Source organism: Mustela putorius, unplaced genomic scaffold, assembly GCF_011764305.1.
Source record: "Mustela putorius furo isolate JIRA1106 unplaced genomic scaffold, ASM1176430v1.1 tig00000139_pilon_pilon_pilon, whole genome shotgun sequence".
In the NCBI taxonomy this organism is placed as follows: domain Eukaryota; kingdom Metazoa; phylum Chordata; class Mammalia; order Carnivora; family Mustelidae; genus Mustela; species Mustela putorius.
Window position 1 is genome coordinate 16,272,792 of NW_025421293.1, and position 20,189 is coordinate 16,292,980.

Genomic DNA, 20,189 nt, shown 5'->3' on the forward strand with positions numbered 1-20,189 from the left:
AGAGATTTGATATGGGGGGACCACCTTGGTGGCTCAATTGGTTAAGCAACAGAGTCTTGATTTTTGCCTCAGGTCATTATATCAGGGTCATGAGACTAATCCCAAATCAGGCTCCACATTGAGCATGGAGTCTGTTTAGATTCTCCCTCTTGGGTGCCTGGGTGGCTCGGTGGGTTAATTTTCTGCCTTCAGTTCAGGTCTTGATCTCAGGGTCCTGGGATCGAGCCCCACATCATGTTCTCTGCTTGGTGGGGAGCCAGCTTCTCTCTTCTCTCTACCTGCCTCTCTCTCTACTTGTGATCTCTTTGTCTGTCAAATAAATAAATAAAATCTTTTTTAAAAAAGATTCTCCATCTCCTTCTAGCCCACCCCACCAATTCAGTCTTATTTTCTCTTGTTCTCCAAAAAATATGTATATGTATATATGTATATGCATGTATGTATGTATAAATGGTTGATTTCAAGATACACAGTTAATTGTGAATGTTTATAGGAAGGGACCATGATTAGATTTTTTATTTTGTCACTACTGCAATATACTGTCAATTGCTGGTCAGCTTGTAAAGCTGCACATACTAATACTGATTTCAAGGATAGTGAGCACTCTGAAGCCTCAGATCCTATGACTTCTGAGACTCCAAGGAGTAGGAATTTTTTCCTGGAGGACAAAAGTGTTCATTATTCTTGGCACAAGGTATACGCTGTCGATAGTCCTCCATCCCTTGTTAAAGGTGCATGTCTTTGTTCCTGGCAAGATTTGAAGAGTGCTTGCAAGAAGAGTGGCTTGAATTGAAAGTCCTGGAGTGAAAGAGTGGGGTTGGAGTAGTCATGGGACAGAAGTTACTTGTTATTTAAGAAGTATCAGTGTTGGGACTGTAAATGATCAGGAAAGTAAGGCATCCTGGCAGTCATTTGGTGTATGATGGGCAGCACTACACTAATTTCTCAATATTTCAGATACCATGGGTCATGATAGGGAGGAGAGGAGAGGGTTGGTGCCCTCTGGTGTCTTCACTGACAAGCCCTGTCTTGTACACACAGTGGCTGCCTTCACAGTTGCCTGCAGCTCTTTACCCGAGGATTTCCATTGGCTTCCTTGGCTTCTTTGGCCATGGCAGTGAGCTCAGGAGCCAGGTAACCAATGTCCATAAGAGCAACACTCATCCCGTGCAGGTCTTTTTGCACTTGGATGGGATGACTCAGGGCTGTTCTGCATGTATTTAAAATGTTCCCAGTGGATGGAGACAGAGTTGCCCAAGGAGTGCCCTCTAAACTAACACCCTGTCCTGTGTGTTGGCTGCCTCCTTCTTCACATCTTAGCTCCCATCATTTCTTCCCACCAAAGATCCTTCCAGAGAAACTACTGGTACTCACATCCTTGTCTTAGAGTCACTTTCTTAGGCACCCAAACCCTCATAACTCCTGGTGCTGCCAACAATGGTGGGTGTTGTCTCTCTGTGCCCCAGGAGAGGATCTACCTTTTAAAACACACACATTCTTGGGAGATCTCAAAGCTCAGTCATGAGAACCAACTTACATTTTTCCCTTATGTAGGAGAACTGAAAATCCACGCATGCAAGGCAGTAGGGTGACCTAGATAATAGTGAGATTATTCAACTTGTCACACAAAGTGGAATGCTCAGGCTGGAAGGAGACATACATTGTAGTATCATTATCAGTGGTACTGTTACTGAGTTCAAACATCCTATCTCTTGAAGGTTCTTCTTTGACTTCCATTTTGTCCATAAGGGTACTTCTTGGTTATATGCTCACCCTCAACTCACGTCCAGTCCTTATCTTTGTATCCAGTCCTAGACTCACTCTCATCCAACCCTACCTCCCCTGCTCCCACTTTCCATGTCCCTTCCTCCTTTTCTGCTCCCCAAGGTTTCCCAAGATCCATCTTGGCTCCAGACTCCTAACCTTCAGGTGTTGGAAGATCCTTGGGTCCATCATCTCTCCTGATCCCCTCTAGTTAGTAGGAGGGGGTGTGAGTATGAATGAAGGTCTTGCTCTACCTTTCCTTATATCCTGGCCCTCCAAGGGGGAATGGGCCCCAGTCTGGAGTCCAGGATTGCCTGGATATTAGTCTATTTCAAAGAAGGAATTGAATTAAACTATAATTATACATTGGAAATGAAGTCTCAATATATTTCAGAAGAATGAAACCCACAAGAGTTGTTCTTTGATCATAATTGCAAATGTGCTGGATTAATCAAGAAAGGATAACTAGGATTTCCCCATATATTTGGAAATTGAATAGCTTTTTGAATAAAACTGCAAAAGGGAATCTCATAGGAATAACCGGTATGATATGAATGAAAATGATACTGCATATGTGGCATTAACATAGACTTCCAGTGGGGAGACAAGATGGCGGGGAAGTAGGAGGATGCGCCCTTTCAACCTGCTCCCTAAAGTGAGCTGATTACCTTCCAAAGATCTCCAATCACCCACGAAATCAGCCTGAGATAAGAATTATACAAGTCTGGATCTCTACTGGAGCAGAAGACGCCAGTGGGCAGGTAAAGGGGAGTGGGAAAGTCAGACTGATATCAGAAGATAAACAAAAGGGGGAGGGAGCCTCCAGAAGCGACCCATTGGAAAGTAATATCCCAATAGGAGAGTGCCCTGCACCTGGGGACCAGCATTAACTCTGGAGTTTGGTAGAAAGCACTCAAAAAGAGCAAAGGATCACGGGGGAGGGGGATTGCGGGGATGGGGTTGTTAGGGTCGGGGCTTGTCCCAGACCCAGGACAGTTAGCCCTGGCACAGAGCCAGAGAGAGTGCAGCAGAGAACCCAGGTCCCTGAACCACCAGTGCGCCTGAGAGAGCATGGCGCCTGGCTCCCATGAGGCGCTGGGAGGCTTGCCAGCCAACGGAAGCACAGCCTTTTTGCAGTCCCCAGGCAAGTGCCCTGCTGTGCCATCAGAGTCCAAGTCGTGCCCCACACCCTCCCCTGAGAGAGGTGCACACAAAGGCCAGCCAGGTGCTCTAGGATCCCAAAGACCAGGCACTCCCAGCCTGGGCCAGCAGGAAAATCTCAGTGTGTGATCACTGCTTGGAACTTCTCTGGCAGTCTGGAGCTGTCCAGACAGCGGCCACTGCCATGGTTTTGGGTACAAGCAAAAAATCCTGAGTCCCCGGGGACCGCGACTGGGAACCTGCCCTGCCAGCGGCCAAGGGGAGATTTATATGGGCTCTGCAGCCTGACTGAGGCTTCTCTCTGGGAGGGAGGTCAGCGTGCAGTTTGCTTTCCTCTAAACCTACAAAAACTATCAAAAGCGGTCAAGGCAAGAAAGAAAAACAAAAGTGAACAAATATAAAAACCTCCAGAGAACAAAAGCCTGAAAAAAACAGTTTCCTCAGAGCCCACCCCCTTGAGGGGGGCGGGAGGACTTAGCTGAGAGAACTTCAGTGGCTAAAAACCCACGTGGCAGGACCCTCCCCCAGAAAACCAACCAGGAAAGGGAAAAAAAAAAAAAAGACGACAAGAGAACAACCACCACTACTTCATAGGACAATTTTTATTATTAATTCTATCCCACTATTCTGGCTAATTTTTTTATAGAGTTAATTTTTTTATTATATATATATAATTTTTAACCTATTTACTGTCAAAGTAAGATGTGCAGTACATCAAATTCCATAATAACCTTCTAACCTGAACTTTTTGATACATACACCTGTGTTTTCCTTTTGCATTTCTATTTTTTAAATTTCTTTTTTTTAAATTTTAGTTTAGTTTATTCCTTTTTTTAATTTTTGTTTTCTAATATTCATATAGAGTTAAACTTCAAGGTAATCCCCTTTCCCCAATCAATGCCACACCTATAGGCAAACCAATTCCTAATCCCCCCTTATCTTAGGAAAGTTGAGTCCTTTAACAAAGATATCAAGATACATCCAGGAAAAATCAAAACAACCTTCCTCACCCACACCGAGAATTTACAACCACTCTCCCTTTTCTTCCACCAGTGTTTCTATAATTTTGTGTTTGTCCTGATAGTATATAAATCTTAATGTGGGGTCCTTTTTGACGAGGTACTTCCTTTATTTGCATATATATTTTTTTTTCTCTCTTCTCATATACTTTTATCAGTCTTTTTGTTTGTCTGTGTCTGTTTGTATACTTCATAAATCTTACCTAGGACCCATTTGGGCTAAACCTTTTCTTCTATCTCACTTTTTGTTCCTATCTCTCTCCCTCTCTTTTTCTCTTTTCCTTTTCTTTTTCCTCTCATTTGGGTGGGGAACCCTGATTGCTCAGAAGCATTCCAGGGTGCACCTTGATTGCACCACAGTCGATACACCCAGATACACCCATTCAGCCATCTATCACCAAAATGACTAGGAGCAGGAATGCCCAACAGAAGAAAAATACAGAGGATGAACCTTCTGCAACAGAGCTAATGGCTATCAACATAGACAATATGTCAGAAAGAGAATTCAGGCTAACAATTATCCAAGCAATAGCTAGGTTGGAGAAAGCCATAGGTGACCAAATGGAATTGATTAGGGCTGAAATGAAAACGACCAGAGATCATGATTTCAATATTAGGGAAGAGCTGAAAGCTACCAGGGATGAGCTTCACAATGCTCTCAACGAGTGCCAATCTAATCTAAATTCTCTCAATGCTAGAGTAACTGAGACAGAAGATAGAATTAGTGATCTGGAGGACAAAGAGATAGAGAGAAAGGATCAGGAAGAAGCCTGGAACAAACAGCTTAGAAGCCACGAAAACAGAATCACGGAAATAAATGATACCATGAAACGTTCCAACGTCAGAATTATTGGAATCCCTGAAGGGGAGGAGAAAGAAAGAAGTCTAGAAGATATAGTGGAACAAGTTCTTCATGAAAATTTTCCAAATCTCATGAATGGAACCAGCGTTTATGTACTAGAGGCCGAAAGGTTTCCCCCCAAGATTAGAGATTCTTCAAAGTCCTTGAGACACCTAAAAGTAAAAATGAAGAATTAGAATTGTAGGCAGAACCTCTTGAAAGCAGCTAGGACAAAGAAGATCCTTACGTACAGAGGAAAGCCCATCAGAATAACGTCAGACCTGTCCACAGAGACCTGGCAAGCCAGAAAGGGCTGGCAAGATATATTCAGTGCACTAAATGAGAAGAACATGCATCCAAGAATACTTTATCCAGCAAGACTGACATTCAAAATGGATGGAGAGATAAAGAGTTTCCAGGATTGGCAAGGCTTAAAAGACTATGCAACCACCAAGCTGATACTGCAGGAAATATTAGGGGGCTTCTTTAAAGGAGGAAAAAGCCCAAGAATAGCATTGAACAGAAATATAGAGACAATCTACAGAAAGAAAGACCTCAAAGGTAACATGATGTCAATAAAAACGTATCTATCAATAATCACCCTCAATGTGAATGGCCTAAATGCGCCCATAAAACGGAACGGGGTTGCAGACTGGATAAAATGACAGGACCCATCCATATATTGTCTACAAGAGACCCATTTTGAACCTAAAGATACACCTAGACTGAAAGTGAAGGGATGGAGAAGCATCTTTCGTGCCAATGGGCCTCAAAAAAAGGCTGGGGTAGCAATTCTCATATCAGACAAATTAGATTTTAAACTAAAGACTGTAGTCAGAGATCCAGAAGGACACTACATCATTCTGAAATGGACTATCCACCAGGATGATCTAACAATTGTAAATATCTATGCCCCCAATATGGGAGTAGCCAATTACACAAGAAAACTATTTATCAAGAATAAAGAGTCATATTGATATGAATACACTAATCGTTGGAGATCTTAACAAGCCTCTCTCAGAAATAGACAGATCATCGAAACAGAAAACCAATAAAGAAACAAGAGCATTGAATGACACATTGGACCAGATGGACCTCATAGATATATACAGAACATTCCACCCTAAAACAACAGAATACTCATTCTTCTCAAGTGCACATGGAACCTTCTCAAGAATAGACCACATACTGGGTCACAAATCAGGACTCAACCGATACCAAAAGATTGAGATGATTCCCTGCACATTCTCAGATCACAATGCTTTGAAACTGGAGCTCAATCACAAGTAAAAGTTCCGAAGGAACTCAGAAACCTGGAAGCTAGAGACGACCTTGCTTAAGAATGCTTGGATCAACCAGGAGATCAAGGAAGAACTAAAACAATTCATGGAAACCAATGACAATAAAGACACTTCCATCCAAAACCTATGGGATACAGCAAAGGTGGTCCGAAGGGGGAAATACATAGCCATCCAAGCCTCCCTCAAAAAAATTGAAAAATCCAGAACACAGCAGCTCTCTCTACACCTTAAAGAACTGGAGAATCAACAACAAATCAAACCAACTCCACACATAAGAAGGGAAATAATCAAGTTTAGAGTTGAGATCGATGAGGTAGAAACCATAGATACAGTAGAATATATCAATGAAATTAGAAGATTTTTTTAAACATTCTTAGTTTATTAATCCTCTCATGAAAAATCTGCACAATCACCAAAGATAAAGCCACTGCAGCATCTTTACTCCTTCTATTGTCCAATCTCCAGCTCACTTCTTTTTGCCAGCACCAACATTGGCTTTCGCAGTCCCCCTGACTTTCTTCATTCTGTTCTTGCGTTCTTTTCGCTGTTTTCTTGAGGTCTTTTTCTTCTCATACAGACCATGTCTTGCAAGTCTATGTTTGGGTTCATTTTTCTTTGCATAATCCAAGGAATCATAAATCATGCCAAAGCCAGTTGTCTTGCCACCACCAAAATGGGTTCTGAATCCAAATACAAATATGACATCTGGTGTGGTCTTGTACATTTTGGCGAGTTTTTCCCGAATTTCTGTCTTAGGTACTGTTGCCTTTCCAGGATGAAGGACATCAATATCCATTTGTTGGCGCTGAAGTAGTCGGTTGGTCATGAAATTCCTGGTCCGGATAGTTACTGTGTCGTTCATAATGGCGGCCAAGCTTCAAGCAGCCGGAGAGGAAAAAAGACTAGAAGCTGGTTTTTTGAAAGAATCAATGAGATTGATAAACCATTGGCGACACTAATCCAAAAGAAAACAGAGAAAGCTCAAATACATAATATTATGAATGAAAATGGAGAGATCACAACGAACACCAAAGAAGTAGAAACAATCATCAGAAGTTATTATCAACAGTTATAGCCAATAAACTTAGCAACCTAGATGAAATGGATGCATTCCTGGAAAACTATAAACTAGCAAAATTGAACCAGGAAGAAATTGACAACCTGAATAGACCAATATCTAGTAACGAGATTGAAGCGGTGGTCAAAACCCTCGCAAAAAATCAAGAGCCCAGGACTTGATGGATTCCCCAGAGACTTCTACCAAACTTTAAAAGAAGAAATCACACTTATTCTCCGGAAGCTGTTTCAAAAAATTGAAGCAGAAGGAAAACTTCCAGACTCCTTCTATGAAGCCAGCATTACCCTGATCTCCAAACCAGGCAAAGACCCTACCAAAAAGGAGAATTTCAGACCAATATCACTGATTAATATGGATGCTAAGATTCTCAACAAGACCCTAGCAAACAGTATCAAAAAGCACATTAAAAAGATTACCGATGGGGCGCCTGGGTGGCTCAGTGGGTTAAGCCGCTGCCTTCGGCTCAGGTCATGATCTCAGGGTCCTGGGATCGAGTCCCGCATCGGGTTCCCTGCTGAGCAGGGAGCCTGCTTCCTCCTCTCTCTCTCTCTCTGCCTGCCTCTCTGCCTACTTGTGATCTCTCTCTGTCAAATAAATAAAATTTAAAAAAAAAAAAAAGATTACCCACCATGATCAGGGGGGATTCATCCCTGGGATACAAGGATGGTTCAACATTCACAAATCAATCAATGTTATAGAACAAATTAATAAGAGAAGTGAGAAGAACCACATGGTCCTCTCAATTGATGCAGAGAAAGCATTTGACAAAGTCCAGCATCTGTTCCTGATTAAAATGCTTCAAAGTGTAGGGATAGAGGGAACATTCCTGAACTTCATCAAATCTATCTATGAAAGACCCACAGCAAATATCATCCTCAATGGGAAAAAGCTTGCGTTCTTCCTGTTGAGATCAGGAACACGACAAGGATGTCCACTCTCACCACTCTTGTTCAACATAGTATTAGAAGTCCTAGCAACAGCAATCAGACAACAAAGGGAAATAAAAAGGTATCCAAATTGGTAATGAAGAAGTCAAACTCTCTCTCTTTGCAGATGACATGATTCTTTATATGGAAAACCCAAAAGACCCCACCCCCAAACTACTAGAACTCATACAGCCATTCAGTAATGTGGCAGGATACAAAGTCAATGTACAGAAATCAGTGGATTTCTTATACACTAACAATGAAAATACAGAAAGGGAAATTAGAGAACTGATTCTATCTACAATAACACCAAGAACCATAAGATACCTGGGAATAAACCTAGCCAAAGAGGTAAAGGATCTGTACTCAAGGAACTACAGAACACTCAAGAAAGAAATTGAAGAAGACACAAAAAGATGGAAGACCATTCCATGCTCTTGGATCGGAAGAATAAACATTGTTAAAATGCCTATACTGCCTAGAGCCATCTATACTTTTAATGCTATTCCAATAAAAATTCCACCAGTATTCTTCAAAAAGCTGGAGCAAATAATCCTAAAATTTGTATGGAATCAGAAGAGACCCCGAATCGCTAAGGAAATGTTGAAAAACAAAAATAAAATGGGGGAGTATCACGTTCCCTGACTTCAAGCTTTACTACAAAGCTGTGATCACCAAGACAGCATGGTACTGGCATAAAAACAGACACATGGACCAGTAGAACAGAGTAGAGAGCCCAGATATGGACCCTCAACTCTATGGTCAAATAATCTTCGACAAAACAGGAAAAAATATACAGTGGAAAAAAGACAGTCTCTTCAATAAATGGTGCTGGGAAAACTGGACAGCTATAAGTAGAAGAATGAAACTTGACCATTCTCTTACACCGTACACATAGATAAACTCAAAATGGATAAAAGACCTCAATGTGAGACAGGAATCCATCCGAATCCTAGAGGAGAACATAGGCAGTAATCTCTTCGATATCAGCCACAACAACTTCTTTCAAGATATGTCTCCAAAGGCAAAGGAAACAAAAGTGAAAATAAACTTTTGGGAATTCAGCAAAATCAAAAGCTTCTGCACAGCAAAGGAAACAGTCAAGAAAACAAAGAGGCAACCCACGGAATGGGAGAAGATATTTGCAAATGACAGTACAGACAAAAGGTTGATATCCAGGATCTATAATGAACTCCTCAAACTCACACACACACAAAACAGATAATCATATCAAAAAATGGGCAGAAGATATGGACATACACTTCTCCAATAAAGACATACAAATGGCTATCAGACACATGAAAAAAATGTTTATCATCACTAGCCATCAGGGAGATTCAAATTAAAATTACATTGAGATATCACCTTACACCAGTTAGAATGGCCAAAATTAGCAAGACAGGAAACAACATGTATTGGAGAGGATGTGGAGAAAGGGGAACCCTCTTCCACTGTTGGTGGGAATGCAAGTTGGTGCAGCCTCTTTGGAGAATGGTGTGGAGATTCCTCAAGAAATTAAAAATACAACTTCCCTTTGACCCTGCCATTGCACTCCTGGGTATTTACCCCAAAGATACAGATGTAGTGAAAAGAAGGGCCATCTGTACCCCAAATTTTTTTATAGCAGCAATGGCCACGGTCGCCAAACTGTGGAAAGAACCAAGATACTCTTCAACGGACAAATGGATAAGGAAGATGTGGTCCATATACACTATGGAGTATTATGCCTCCATCAGAAAGGATGAATACCCAACTTTTGTAGCAACATGGACAGGACTGGAAGATATTATGCTGAGTGAAATAAGTCAAGCAGAGAGAGTCAATTATCATATGGTTTCACTTATTTGTGGAGCATAATAAAAAGCATGGAGGACATGGGGAGTTAGAAGTGGGTTGGGGTAAATTGGAAGGGGAGGTGAATCATGAGAGACTATGGACTCTGAAAAACAATCTGAGGGGTTTGAAGTGGCGAGGGGGTGGGAGGTCAAGCTACCAGGTGGTGGGTATTCTAGAGGGCATGGATTGCATGGAGCACTGGCTGTGCTGAAAAAATAATGATACTGTTATGCTGAAAATAAATGAATGAAAAAAAATTAAAAAAAAAACATAGACTGCCTTCAGTCCTGGTAATTCAACTTTGGATAGAAAGATTTATGGTGTTCAAATCATCCCATATTAACAGAGAAGGTATTACACCTAAAACATCTTTAGAAACGCCACTTATCTCTGTAACCTCACTAGGTGTCAGTGTGGAGCTTACATTATGTAAGCTGGAAAAATGACAAGCTGATTCTCATGCTTGCTCTGTGTGGGATCTCGATGACCCTTATTAATTTAAGTCAACAGGTTCATCATACGCTTTTCTGTCAATGGACTTCTGGACAGCACCCAGACAGTGTGGCACCACCAGGTGTCTGAAAGTAGGAGAGGAAGAGTCAGAGGTGACAGGGATAGCGAGAGGAAGGGACAAAGGGGAATTGCATGAAGACAGGTGGGACGTGGCCCAGGAGTGTGGAGGGGGAACCATGGCCCACGGAGGAGGGGCTTTCAGTGTTGGGGCAAGAAAAGGCAGGAATCCTGAGCATCAGAGTTCTCTGAGCCCAGGGCTCCAATCTCCCTCCAGCGGCCATTTCACTTGGGAAGGTGAGTCCCCGTCATTTGGCCTGGAAATGTGGGACCCAGCCTCAGGATCTGTCAGGGAGAGAGGTGGCTTGAGGGAGAGCATGCTGCTCTTTGGCAGGTAGTGTCTAGTGCTTGCCCTGTGGGGAGGTGGCCCTGAGCCATCTCTCTCCCTGCCCCTGTCCCTGCTGCATTCCTCCTGCACCAGCAGGGCCTATCTCAAGTTCCAGAACCAGGCCCCGAGTCCTGCAGCCTGGAACTGACACAGAGGCACAGCTGATGTCAACCCAGAGTATTGAGAATAAGGTCCATCTTCTCCCTCTGGAGCTAGCAATGTGCACTAGGATGAGGGGTTGCTATCCTCAAGTTCACTTCCCATCCTGACACAGGATGTTAGGTGGATGGCTTCAATCCCTGCAGCCTTCTCCTACAACCAAGCAGAAATGTCACACTTCACCAAGCTTTCTTCTGCCTGTGAAGAGATGGCAATTAGTACTCGAAGGTAACATTGGTTCCTTACCAGACTGATGGAAATGATTTCATCCATCTACCATATCTAAAGCACCTATCATTGAAAATACGATCTAAAGAGACATGCAGTAAATTCACAAAACATGGGAAGCTCCCTCTAGGTTTGCATTTTGACCCTGTCACCTGTGTGTCCCTGAACCCTTTATTGGCACGGTCAAAATAAACTCTCACGATCAAGATCATGGTGCTAGATGATGTCTTGTATCAGTGTACTTTCATATATCCTGACCTGACTGGAAATTATTCCTAAGAGGAAGAAGAGGAAAGAAAAATTGTAATTGTGTAGTATGACAATTTTGGTGGGCAAACGCATCTATCTTTACATTTAAAAATTTTTTTTATTTACATATTTGACAGAGATCCCATGTAGGCAGAGGCAGGCAGAGAGAGAGGGGGAAGCAGGCTCCCTGGTGAGCCAAGATCCTGATGCAGGGCTCATTCCCAGGACCCTGAAATCATTTCCTGAACCAAAGGTGGAGGCATCACCCACTGAGCCATCCAGGTGCCCCTGTAACTTTCCATTTTGTATGTCAGTAGTCTTTATTATTGAACGGAGTGGAGCAAGCACTACACATTATGTAGTGACATTGTCAAGTTCGGTTCATTCTTCACTCACACAGAAAGAAGTGATTTGTTTGTGTCTGAGGCGCTGACACAGAGACCTGACCTGGTGTACAGAACAGGCTCCCTGGAACCAGAGTCGCCTCAGTGCCTCCCGCTGAGCAGCCCCAGCTTAGAGCATTGCGGGGATTCCCAGGGAAGCGGGCAGAGGGCGCCCAAGCGCCTCAAGCCAGCAGAGGCGCTTTATCTATCTGCACATGCACCACAGCCGACTTAGGGAGCAGAAGGTTCGCCATGGCATCATCTGACGCTGCGTTCCTCACAGTCAGAAGGGTTTCTGCCAACAGCTGAGGACCCAGGGCCCCTCAGAGGGCCAGGGCAGCATTTGCAGCCAGTTCTGATGCTACCCTGGAAAGACCCTTGGGGCTTTGCAGCAGGTTGGTGCCTCCTGTGGTGCGATGCAGAAGCGGCCCTGTTGGCTGAGAGCTGAGGAGGGGGCTCTGGGCGGCTTCCCGAAACCTGCTGGTAGGTAAGCCGCCTCATTGTAACATTTTTAGTGTTGTTCCCACGGTTTGGTCCTCATTTTCCTCGAGGATATTTGAACAAGACCTATTTTACTCAAGGATCCCTGGATGGGGGGTCGCAGGGATGCCATACCGGAGATGCCATGGTGGGTTTGTTACAGAAGCAGGCTTGTTTCTGGGGAGAAATCCCGACTCAAGAGGAACAGGAGCAGCATGTAGTGGGGAGCTGAAAACACAGCTTGCTGACTGTCAGCGTGTCTTAGAAGAATGCACTTGGGGCCCACTTGCAGATTACTGCTGCAATCAGAGCCCCAGGTAAAAACAAAGTGCCGTCCAGTTTGTAACCTTCAAGGTTAGAAGTATCAGCAAATGTTGGGTTTGTTGAGAAGGAAGGAAAACTGAATGCAGGCCAAAGAAGCTGTGACTGATCCTTTGGCACATTGGGGAACTTCGGAGAGGTTCACTCTTGTCAGAGACAGGGGGCAATTTGAAAGGCTGTTAAGAACCAAAAGTGCATTGGAGGCATCTGGTGGTACAAATCTTTATGGCTTTTCATGGGGGAGGCCTGTTGGAGGAGGTGGGGGGGCTGGATAGAGAGATGAGAACAGAGTTCTGCTAGCTGGAATAGTGGGACACCCATGTGCAAGATCAAGTCCCTGTCCTCCTGTTGGTTCCCCATTTATTTGGAGTGGTAGTGTGTCAGAACACCCCCTACCAAAACCTCTTCCCTCTGCTGTGACATTCCCCTTATGACTTTGTCCCGTCTGATCAAACGAAATAAGTCAGTCAGATAAAGGTAGGTACTATATGATTTCACTCATTTGTGGAAATTATGATATAAAGCATATGAGCAAAGAGAAATTAAAAAGAGGCACACTACAAAACAGACTCTTAAATAGAGAACAACCTGTTGGAAATCAGAAAGGAGGTGTTGGTGGGGCAGATGGGTTCAACAGACGATGGGGACTGAGTTGTATTCTTGTGATGAATGCCAGGTATTGCATGGAAGTTCTGAATCATGATTATACACCTGAAATGAATACAACAGTGTGTGTGAGTTAATTGTACTATAAATTAAAACTTCAGGAAAGTTTCCTTGGAGGAATTTCAAATCAACAGTCAAGCTTTTTGTATTTAGTGGTTTTGTGTTTCAGTGCCAGCAAAGCCTTTTCTAGTTGGCATATCCCATGTTGGTTGAATGTGCATGACAGTTGTAAACTACTCAAGTGAGCCTTGAGGAACAGAGAGGTTTAAAAGGGAGAAACTCTCACCCACTCCCCATGTGAAGGTTGTATCTCCTCAAGATTGAAACCAGTGAGCCAGCATCACCTCACTGGGGATGGTGTTAACACAAAGGATTTGAGGAACAGCAAGTACAGAACCAAAGTAAGGAGACAATTCCAAACCATATGTTGTTTCTAAACCAGGACTCTACATATGATAGGAGCCAGCTAAAAATATATATTGGCACTTGTTTGGACTGAAGGAGGGAGGGTTTCTCCATATGAAGGCCAACTCATAATCCTGTATGCCTCCTGGAAGTGTCCTCCACGAGCGGCTATGAGCAAAATAGTGAAATACCGTGAGAGTGCACTGAATGAAATCAGGGAGCGTGTTTGGGGACATAGAGTACACTGAAAAACATGAAGCGTTCATTAGAGACCGTGTTGTAAGACTAGGAATACTTACGGGACATTTCCAAACAGTATTGTTCTTTCAAAAGAACAGTTTAGAACTCTATGTGTTATCAAAAGTGGTCTGCTCTGTTGTAAGTTCAGAAACCATGCATTTGGATTGGAATCAGGATTCAGTTAATAGTAGAGGTAAAGGAATGACTTTTGAATTCTGAACCATCTAAATGTCTAGAAATGCTCACGAGATCAAAATTAGTGTTTTCTGGGGAGGCCATAATCCAAAGAAGTTTCTTCCTTTTGCAAGAGACTCAGAGATGCAGAAAATGACGTGTTCTTTGCACAGAATATGGAGAAGGAGCAATAGTGAGGAGAGGAATGCAGGCCTGGTCCAGACATGTGGGGAAGGCTGTCTCCCCAGATGATTTGTATTAAAGTTGGTGCAGTATTAACCTTCTTGTGACCAGATGATGTATAGGTCAAGTCAGGCTTTGGTTCTTCCTTTAAAGGTGTCCCGTGGACCTAAGCGTCCATTCCCTGGAGTTTGGGAGTGCAAGGTTTTATTAGCAGTATTGGAGAGATTTCTCGGGGGATGTTGGAGAGAATCTTTGTGGAGATCCTTCCCAACAGAATCTCCAGGTTGCAAGGTGTGGCGGTCAAGGTAAGTGTCCCCTGGGAGTGCACTATGAAAAAGTCTGATCTACTGCAGCGTGGTTAGGTTGAATAGAGGCAACTCGATCTTTGCTTTATTGAAATACATCCCACTGTGGGTCCAGAGAGGCAGTGGTCGAATGCACAGTGTCCAGTGACTAACTGCAAGTAGGGACTCTGATTTCCAAAAAGGGGTGGACTTGAGATTTAGGAGGACGGCAATCCCTTTGACCCAGGGAGCTGGAAAGTCTCTGTAGATTTTGCCAGATGAGTCCCCAGTATTGTGGTCTTTGTGTGAGACTAACTTTGAAGATAGAGGACAGTAATGTACAAGGAAATTGTAAAACTAGTGAAACATCGCAAATTGGTGGAGAGCCTGCATGGTAGAATGGGTTTCCTGGTCACTGTGTATAGTTCAAGAGGGCTTCCCTGAGAGGGGTAATTTTTTCTAACAGGATTTTAAGTCCCCCAGCGAGAAAACATGAAGACAAGATGAAGAACCTATGAAGGGTGGCCGCCCTGGCCTCAGCCCGAGTCAGACTGTTAATGGGAGAGTCAGGGTTGGCCAGGAGCCACCCTAGCTGGAGCCCTGTCACTAGTCCTGTGCATCTGCATCACCAACCTGCCTGCAGCTATGCACTTTCCCGGGATTTCAGTCCCAGTGTCCAGATTTGCCTGTGTTCCTGATTTCTCAGCCCAAATACCAGCTCTCAGTGGGGACTTCTCAGGGCCTCCGCTTTTATTTTAATCTGTCATAGAGAGAACATATTGGATTCTGAGGTCACTAGAGCAATAGGAGTTGAAGTACATAAAGAACCTGCAGGGGCTCCTGGGCGACCCAGTGGGTTAAGCAGCAGAATCTTGATTGCTTCTCAGGTCATGATCTCGAGCTTTTGAGATTGAGCCCCAAGTCAGGCTCAGTGCTGAGTATGGAGCCTATCTGGGATTCTCTCTCTCCCTCACCTACCCCCCTCCCTCTTCGCTCACAAGTGTCAAGACCACTTCTCATTATGCAGAAGATTGTACTAAGCAAAATTTGTGAATCAGTGATTACAGAAAAGCTGCTCCTGTTTGTTGAAGATATTAAAATAGTTGCTTAGCTCCACTGATTCATGTACTTCCCACTTTTTTCTTTTCCTTTGTTGCTTATTTCTAATTCAGATATCATATGCATAGCCCTTCCTGAGTTTTCCATGCCTCACACATACTTTCAAGGTTCCTTTCTGACTTGTAAAGAAAGCAGACCTTCTGTTGAGCATGCAGCTTTGTGTCCCTTCAGGATTTGTTGTTTACATCTCTGTTAACGTTTCCAACCCATTTGAAATTATCATGCCACCTTGACATCTTACAAAAGAAGTGTAATCTATATGCATCGTATGATTTCATTTAATTATGGTGTATTTCTTTATTCGAGATTTTCTGTTCATGACTAAGGCCTGAGAATATCTCTCAAGTTCACTGAATTTGGAAAAATCATATATCCTAAGTATGAAATTTTGAAAGTTTGCATATTGGAATATGAAATATGAAAGATGCATGTTTGTATCTCCTAAATGGAGATGACTTCCCTCTTAAGTTAAGGTTATTTGCTGAGCAAGGGGCAAGTGGACGTAATCATTGTGGGGGAAGAAAAAAATGTCTTCCATTCTTTTCCAAACATGCTGCAGTTGCTCCAATATCTTATGTCTGGATATGGGCAATTACTTTTTCTTTTCAAATTTTTATTTAAGTTCTAGTTAGTTAAAATGCAGTGTATGGATATAAGCAATCTTATGATGGTATCCTTTTTTTAATCATTTTTTGATTTCATAAATTAACATATTCTTTTTTCTTCTCCATGCTAAGAAAATCAACAAAGGTATCATCTGTTTTTATGACCCAATTCTGTTTTTTAGGATTTATTAATCTGAGAGATGGAGAAATAAAGAGCATGCATGGAGGGGGTTAGGCAGAGGGAGAAGCAGACTCTGCTGAGCAGGGAGCCTGCTACATGCCTAGATCCCAGGACCCTGAGAGATGACCAGAGCAGAAGGCAGGTGCTTAACCCCCTGAGCCACCCAGGTGCCGCCTTATGACATTCTTAATATGACATCTTTTATAACTGAAGCTTTTCCTCGCTGATGGGCTTTATCTTTTTTCCCATCAATAACCAGGGGATAGCATTTTTCTTTGAATATTCTCAATAGTGTTTCAGGTCTAACATAATGTTGTAATAGCATTACAAATTTTTTTTAATTTTTTATACATATAAGACTAGATCTAAATCTAAACCTATTTTAAAGTTTATTCATAATCATTATTTTTTTATTTTTTAATACATAATGTTGCATAATTAGTGCTACCATTACTTAGTAGTAATGGACACCTATTCTCTTCTGTTGTTTATTTAAATAATAGCATTCATGTTACAGAAATTGAGTAATACACAACAATATAGAAATCACAGAAGGAGCTATTACAGATGTTTTACATTAAGGTAAAACATATATAACATTATGTATTCTATCATAATGTAGTTTTCTAATCTAGAATGGATGTGTCATCCCATGGTGCTCTGGGAAGTTGGTGCCTGGCATTCTAGGGGCTAAATATTCATAAGGAGAACAATCATGGTCATAATACTAGAACAGTTAATACCAACAAAGGCTATTTAGAGGTTAATGAGGGGATAAAATAGAGTTGATAGGGAGACTGCCTGGGTGGCTCAGTTGCTTAAGCATCAGAGTCTTGATTTTGCCTCAGGTCATGATCTCAGGGTCATGAGACTAAACCCAAATCAGGTTCCACACTGAGCATGGAGTCTGCTTAAGAGTCTCCCTCTCCCGTGCCTGGGCGGCTCAGTGGTTTAATCCTGTGCCTTCAGGTCATGTCTTGATCTTAGGGTCCTGTGATCGAGCCCCACATGTTCTATGCTTGGCCGGGAGCCTGCTTCTCCCTTATCTCTGCCTGCCACTCAGTCTACTTGTGATCTCTCTGTCAAATAAATAAATACAATCTTTAAAAAAAAAAAGTTTCTCCTTCTCCCACTATCCCACCCCACCCATTCAGACTTTGTTACCTCTCTCTTTCTCAAAAAAAAAAAAAAAAAAAAAAAAAAAAAAAAAAAAAAAGGAGGGGTGCCTGGATGGCTCAGTGGGTTCATATCTCTGTCTTTGGCTCAGGTCATGATCTCAGGGTCCTTGGATCAAGCCCCTCATTGGGCTGTCTGCGCTTCATGAGTCTGCTTCCTCCTCTTTCTCTGCCTGCCTCTCTGCCTACTTGTGATCGATCTCTCTGTCAAGTAAATAAATAAAATCTTTAACATATTTATATATATATATGAATAACGTATATTTATATATGGTTGATTTCAAGATGCATAGTTAATTGTTAATGTTTATAGGATGGGAACATGATTACATTTTTTATTTTGTCACTACCACAATATACTGTCAATTGTAGTTCAGCTTGTAAAGCTGTGCTTATTAATAATGATTTCAAGGATAGTGAGCACTCTTAAATCCTATGCCTTCTGAGACTCCAAGGAATGGGAATTTTTTCTTGGAGGACAAAATTGTTCGCTGTTCTTGGCACAAGGTATAGACTGTCGATAATCCTCCATCCCTTGTTAAAGGTGCATGTCTTTGTCCCTGGCAATATTTGAAGAGTACTTGGAAGAAGATTTGCTTGAACTGAAACTTCTGGAGTGAAAGAGTGGGGTTGGAGTAGTCATGGGACAGAACTTACTTGTTATTTAAGAAGTATCAGTGTTGGGACTGTAAGTGATCAGGAAAGTAAGGCATCCTGGCAGTCACTTGGTGTATGATGGGCAGCACTACACTAATTTCTCAGTGTTTCAGGTCCCATGGGTCATGATAGGTAGGAGAGGAGAGGAGAGGGTTGGTACCCTCTGGTGTCTTCACTGACAAGCCCTGTCTTGTACACACAGTGGCTGCCTCCCGCAGCTGCCTGCAGCTCTTTGCCTGAGGGTGTCCATTGTCTTCCTTGGCTTCTTTGGCCATGGGGGCCAGGTAACCAATGTCCACAAGAGCAACACTCATCCCGTGCAGGTCTTTTTGCACTTGGATAGGATGACTCAGGGCTGTTCTGCATGTATTTAAAACGTTCCCAGGGATGGAGACAGAGTTGCCCAAGCAGTGACCTCTAAACTAACACCCTGTCTTCTGTGTTGGCTGCCTCCTTCTTCACATCTTAGCTCCCATCATTTCTTCCCACCAAAGATCCTTCCAGAGAAACTACTTGTACTCACATCCTTGTCTTAGAGTCACTTTCTGAGGCACCCAACCTCTCATAGCTCCTGGTGCTGCCAACAATGTTTGGTGTTGTCCCTCTGTGCCCCAGGAGAGGATCTACCTTTTAAAACACAAACATTCTTGAGAGATCTCAAAGCTCAGTCATGAGAATCAACTTACATTTTTCCCTTGGGTAGGAGAACAGAAAATCTACGCATGCAAGGCAGTAGGGTGACCTAGATAATAGTGAGATTATTCAACTTGTCACATAAAGTAGAGCACACTGGTTGAAGGAGACATTTACCGTAGTATCATTATCAGTGGTACTGTTACTGAGTTCAAACATCCTATCCCTTGAACGTCCCTCTTTGACTCCCATTTTGCATGGTACTTCTTGGCTATGTGCTCACCCTCAACTCATGCCCCGTCCTTATCTTTGTATCCAGTCCTCGACTCACTCCCATCCATCCCCACCTCCCTTGTTCCCACTTTCTGTGTCCCTTCCTCCTTTTCTTCTCCCCAAGATCCATCTTGGCTCCAGACTCCCACCCTTCAGGTGTCAGAGGTTCCTTGCATCCACCATCTCTCCTGCTCCCCTCTGGTTAGTAGGAGGGGGCGTGAGTATAAATGAAGATCTTGCTCTACCTTCCCTCATATCCTGGCCCTAAAAGGGGGAATGGGACACAGTCTGGAGTCCTGGATTGCCTGGATATTAGTCTATAGCAAAGAACGGATTGAATTAATCACAAATATGTTAAACTGTAGGCCTTTGCTGGGCACCGGAAAGAGCACCGGCATATTTGTGGGAGGGTAGATGTCAGGAGATATAGTCTGGTTAGGCCTTGCCTGAAAGATGATCCAGCTGTGAAGCCAGGAGATAAAAAATGCGAGGGAAGGAAATGTAAGTAATGGGATGTCATGTTTATTGAATGTTTATGTCAGGTATGCTCCAAAGACCTTTATTAATCAATCTGTTCTCAGGGGACAGTGCCCTACAGTACATAAATCTCATTGTCCTCCCCATTTTGGAAGTGAGTACGTTGAGGCTCAGCGACAGGCACACAGCTAGGGAGGGAGGAAACTAGGATATCAACCAAGAGGGAGACTTCCCTTCCACTCAAGACTCTCTAAGCTTTTGTAGCACCACTTGCCAGTTGATTGTTACTGGTGAAGGGAGAAACAGGGTATTCAATCCTAATAGAACTCAAAATATTCTCCATGGAGGAGAGAAAATATTAAAAAAAAAATCAGGCCCTCCTAGGAAAGGGTAGCAGAGTGCCTGTCTTGGGGAAAGACGCCATATTGACCTCAGGTCAGGGCCTTTTTAGTCCACCTCTGATGAGGTTACTT

General features: G+C 42.9%; 1 protein-coding gene across 1 annotated transcript; it reads right to left on the reverse strand.

Annotated features, from left to right (window-relative positions):
- Nucleotides 1-6,452: 6,452 nt before the first annotated feature.
- Nucleotides 6,453-6,981, reverse strand: LOC123390719 (40S ribosomal protein S24-like). The gene has a single exon (XM_045075213.1). The coding sequence runs from the start codon at nt 6,946-6,948 to the stop codon at nt 6,553-6,555; it is 396 nt and encodes a 131-aa protein (XP_044931148.1). The 5' UTR covers nt 6,949-6,981; the 3' UTR covers nt 6,453-6,552.
- Nucleotides 6,982-20,189: the final 13,208 nt, after the last annotated feature.

Excerpts from the sequence above, each read along its gene's own strand:
- LOC123390719 (XM_045075213.1), bottom strand. The coding sequence starts at position 6,948 with ATGAACGACACAGTAACTATCCGGACCAGGAATTTCATGACCAACCGA.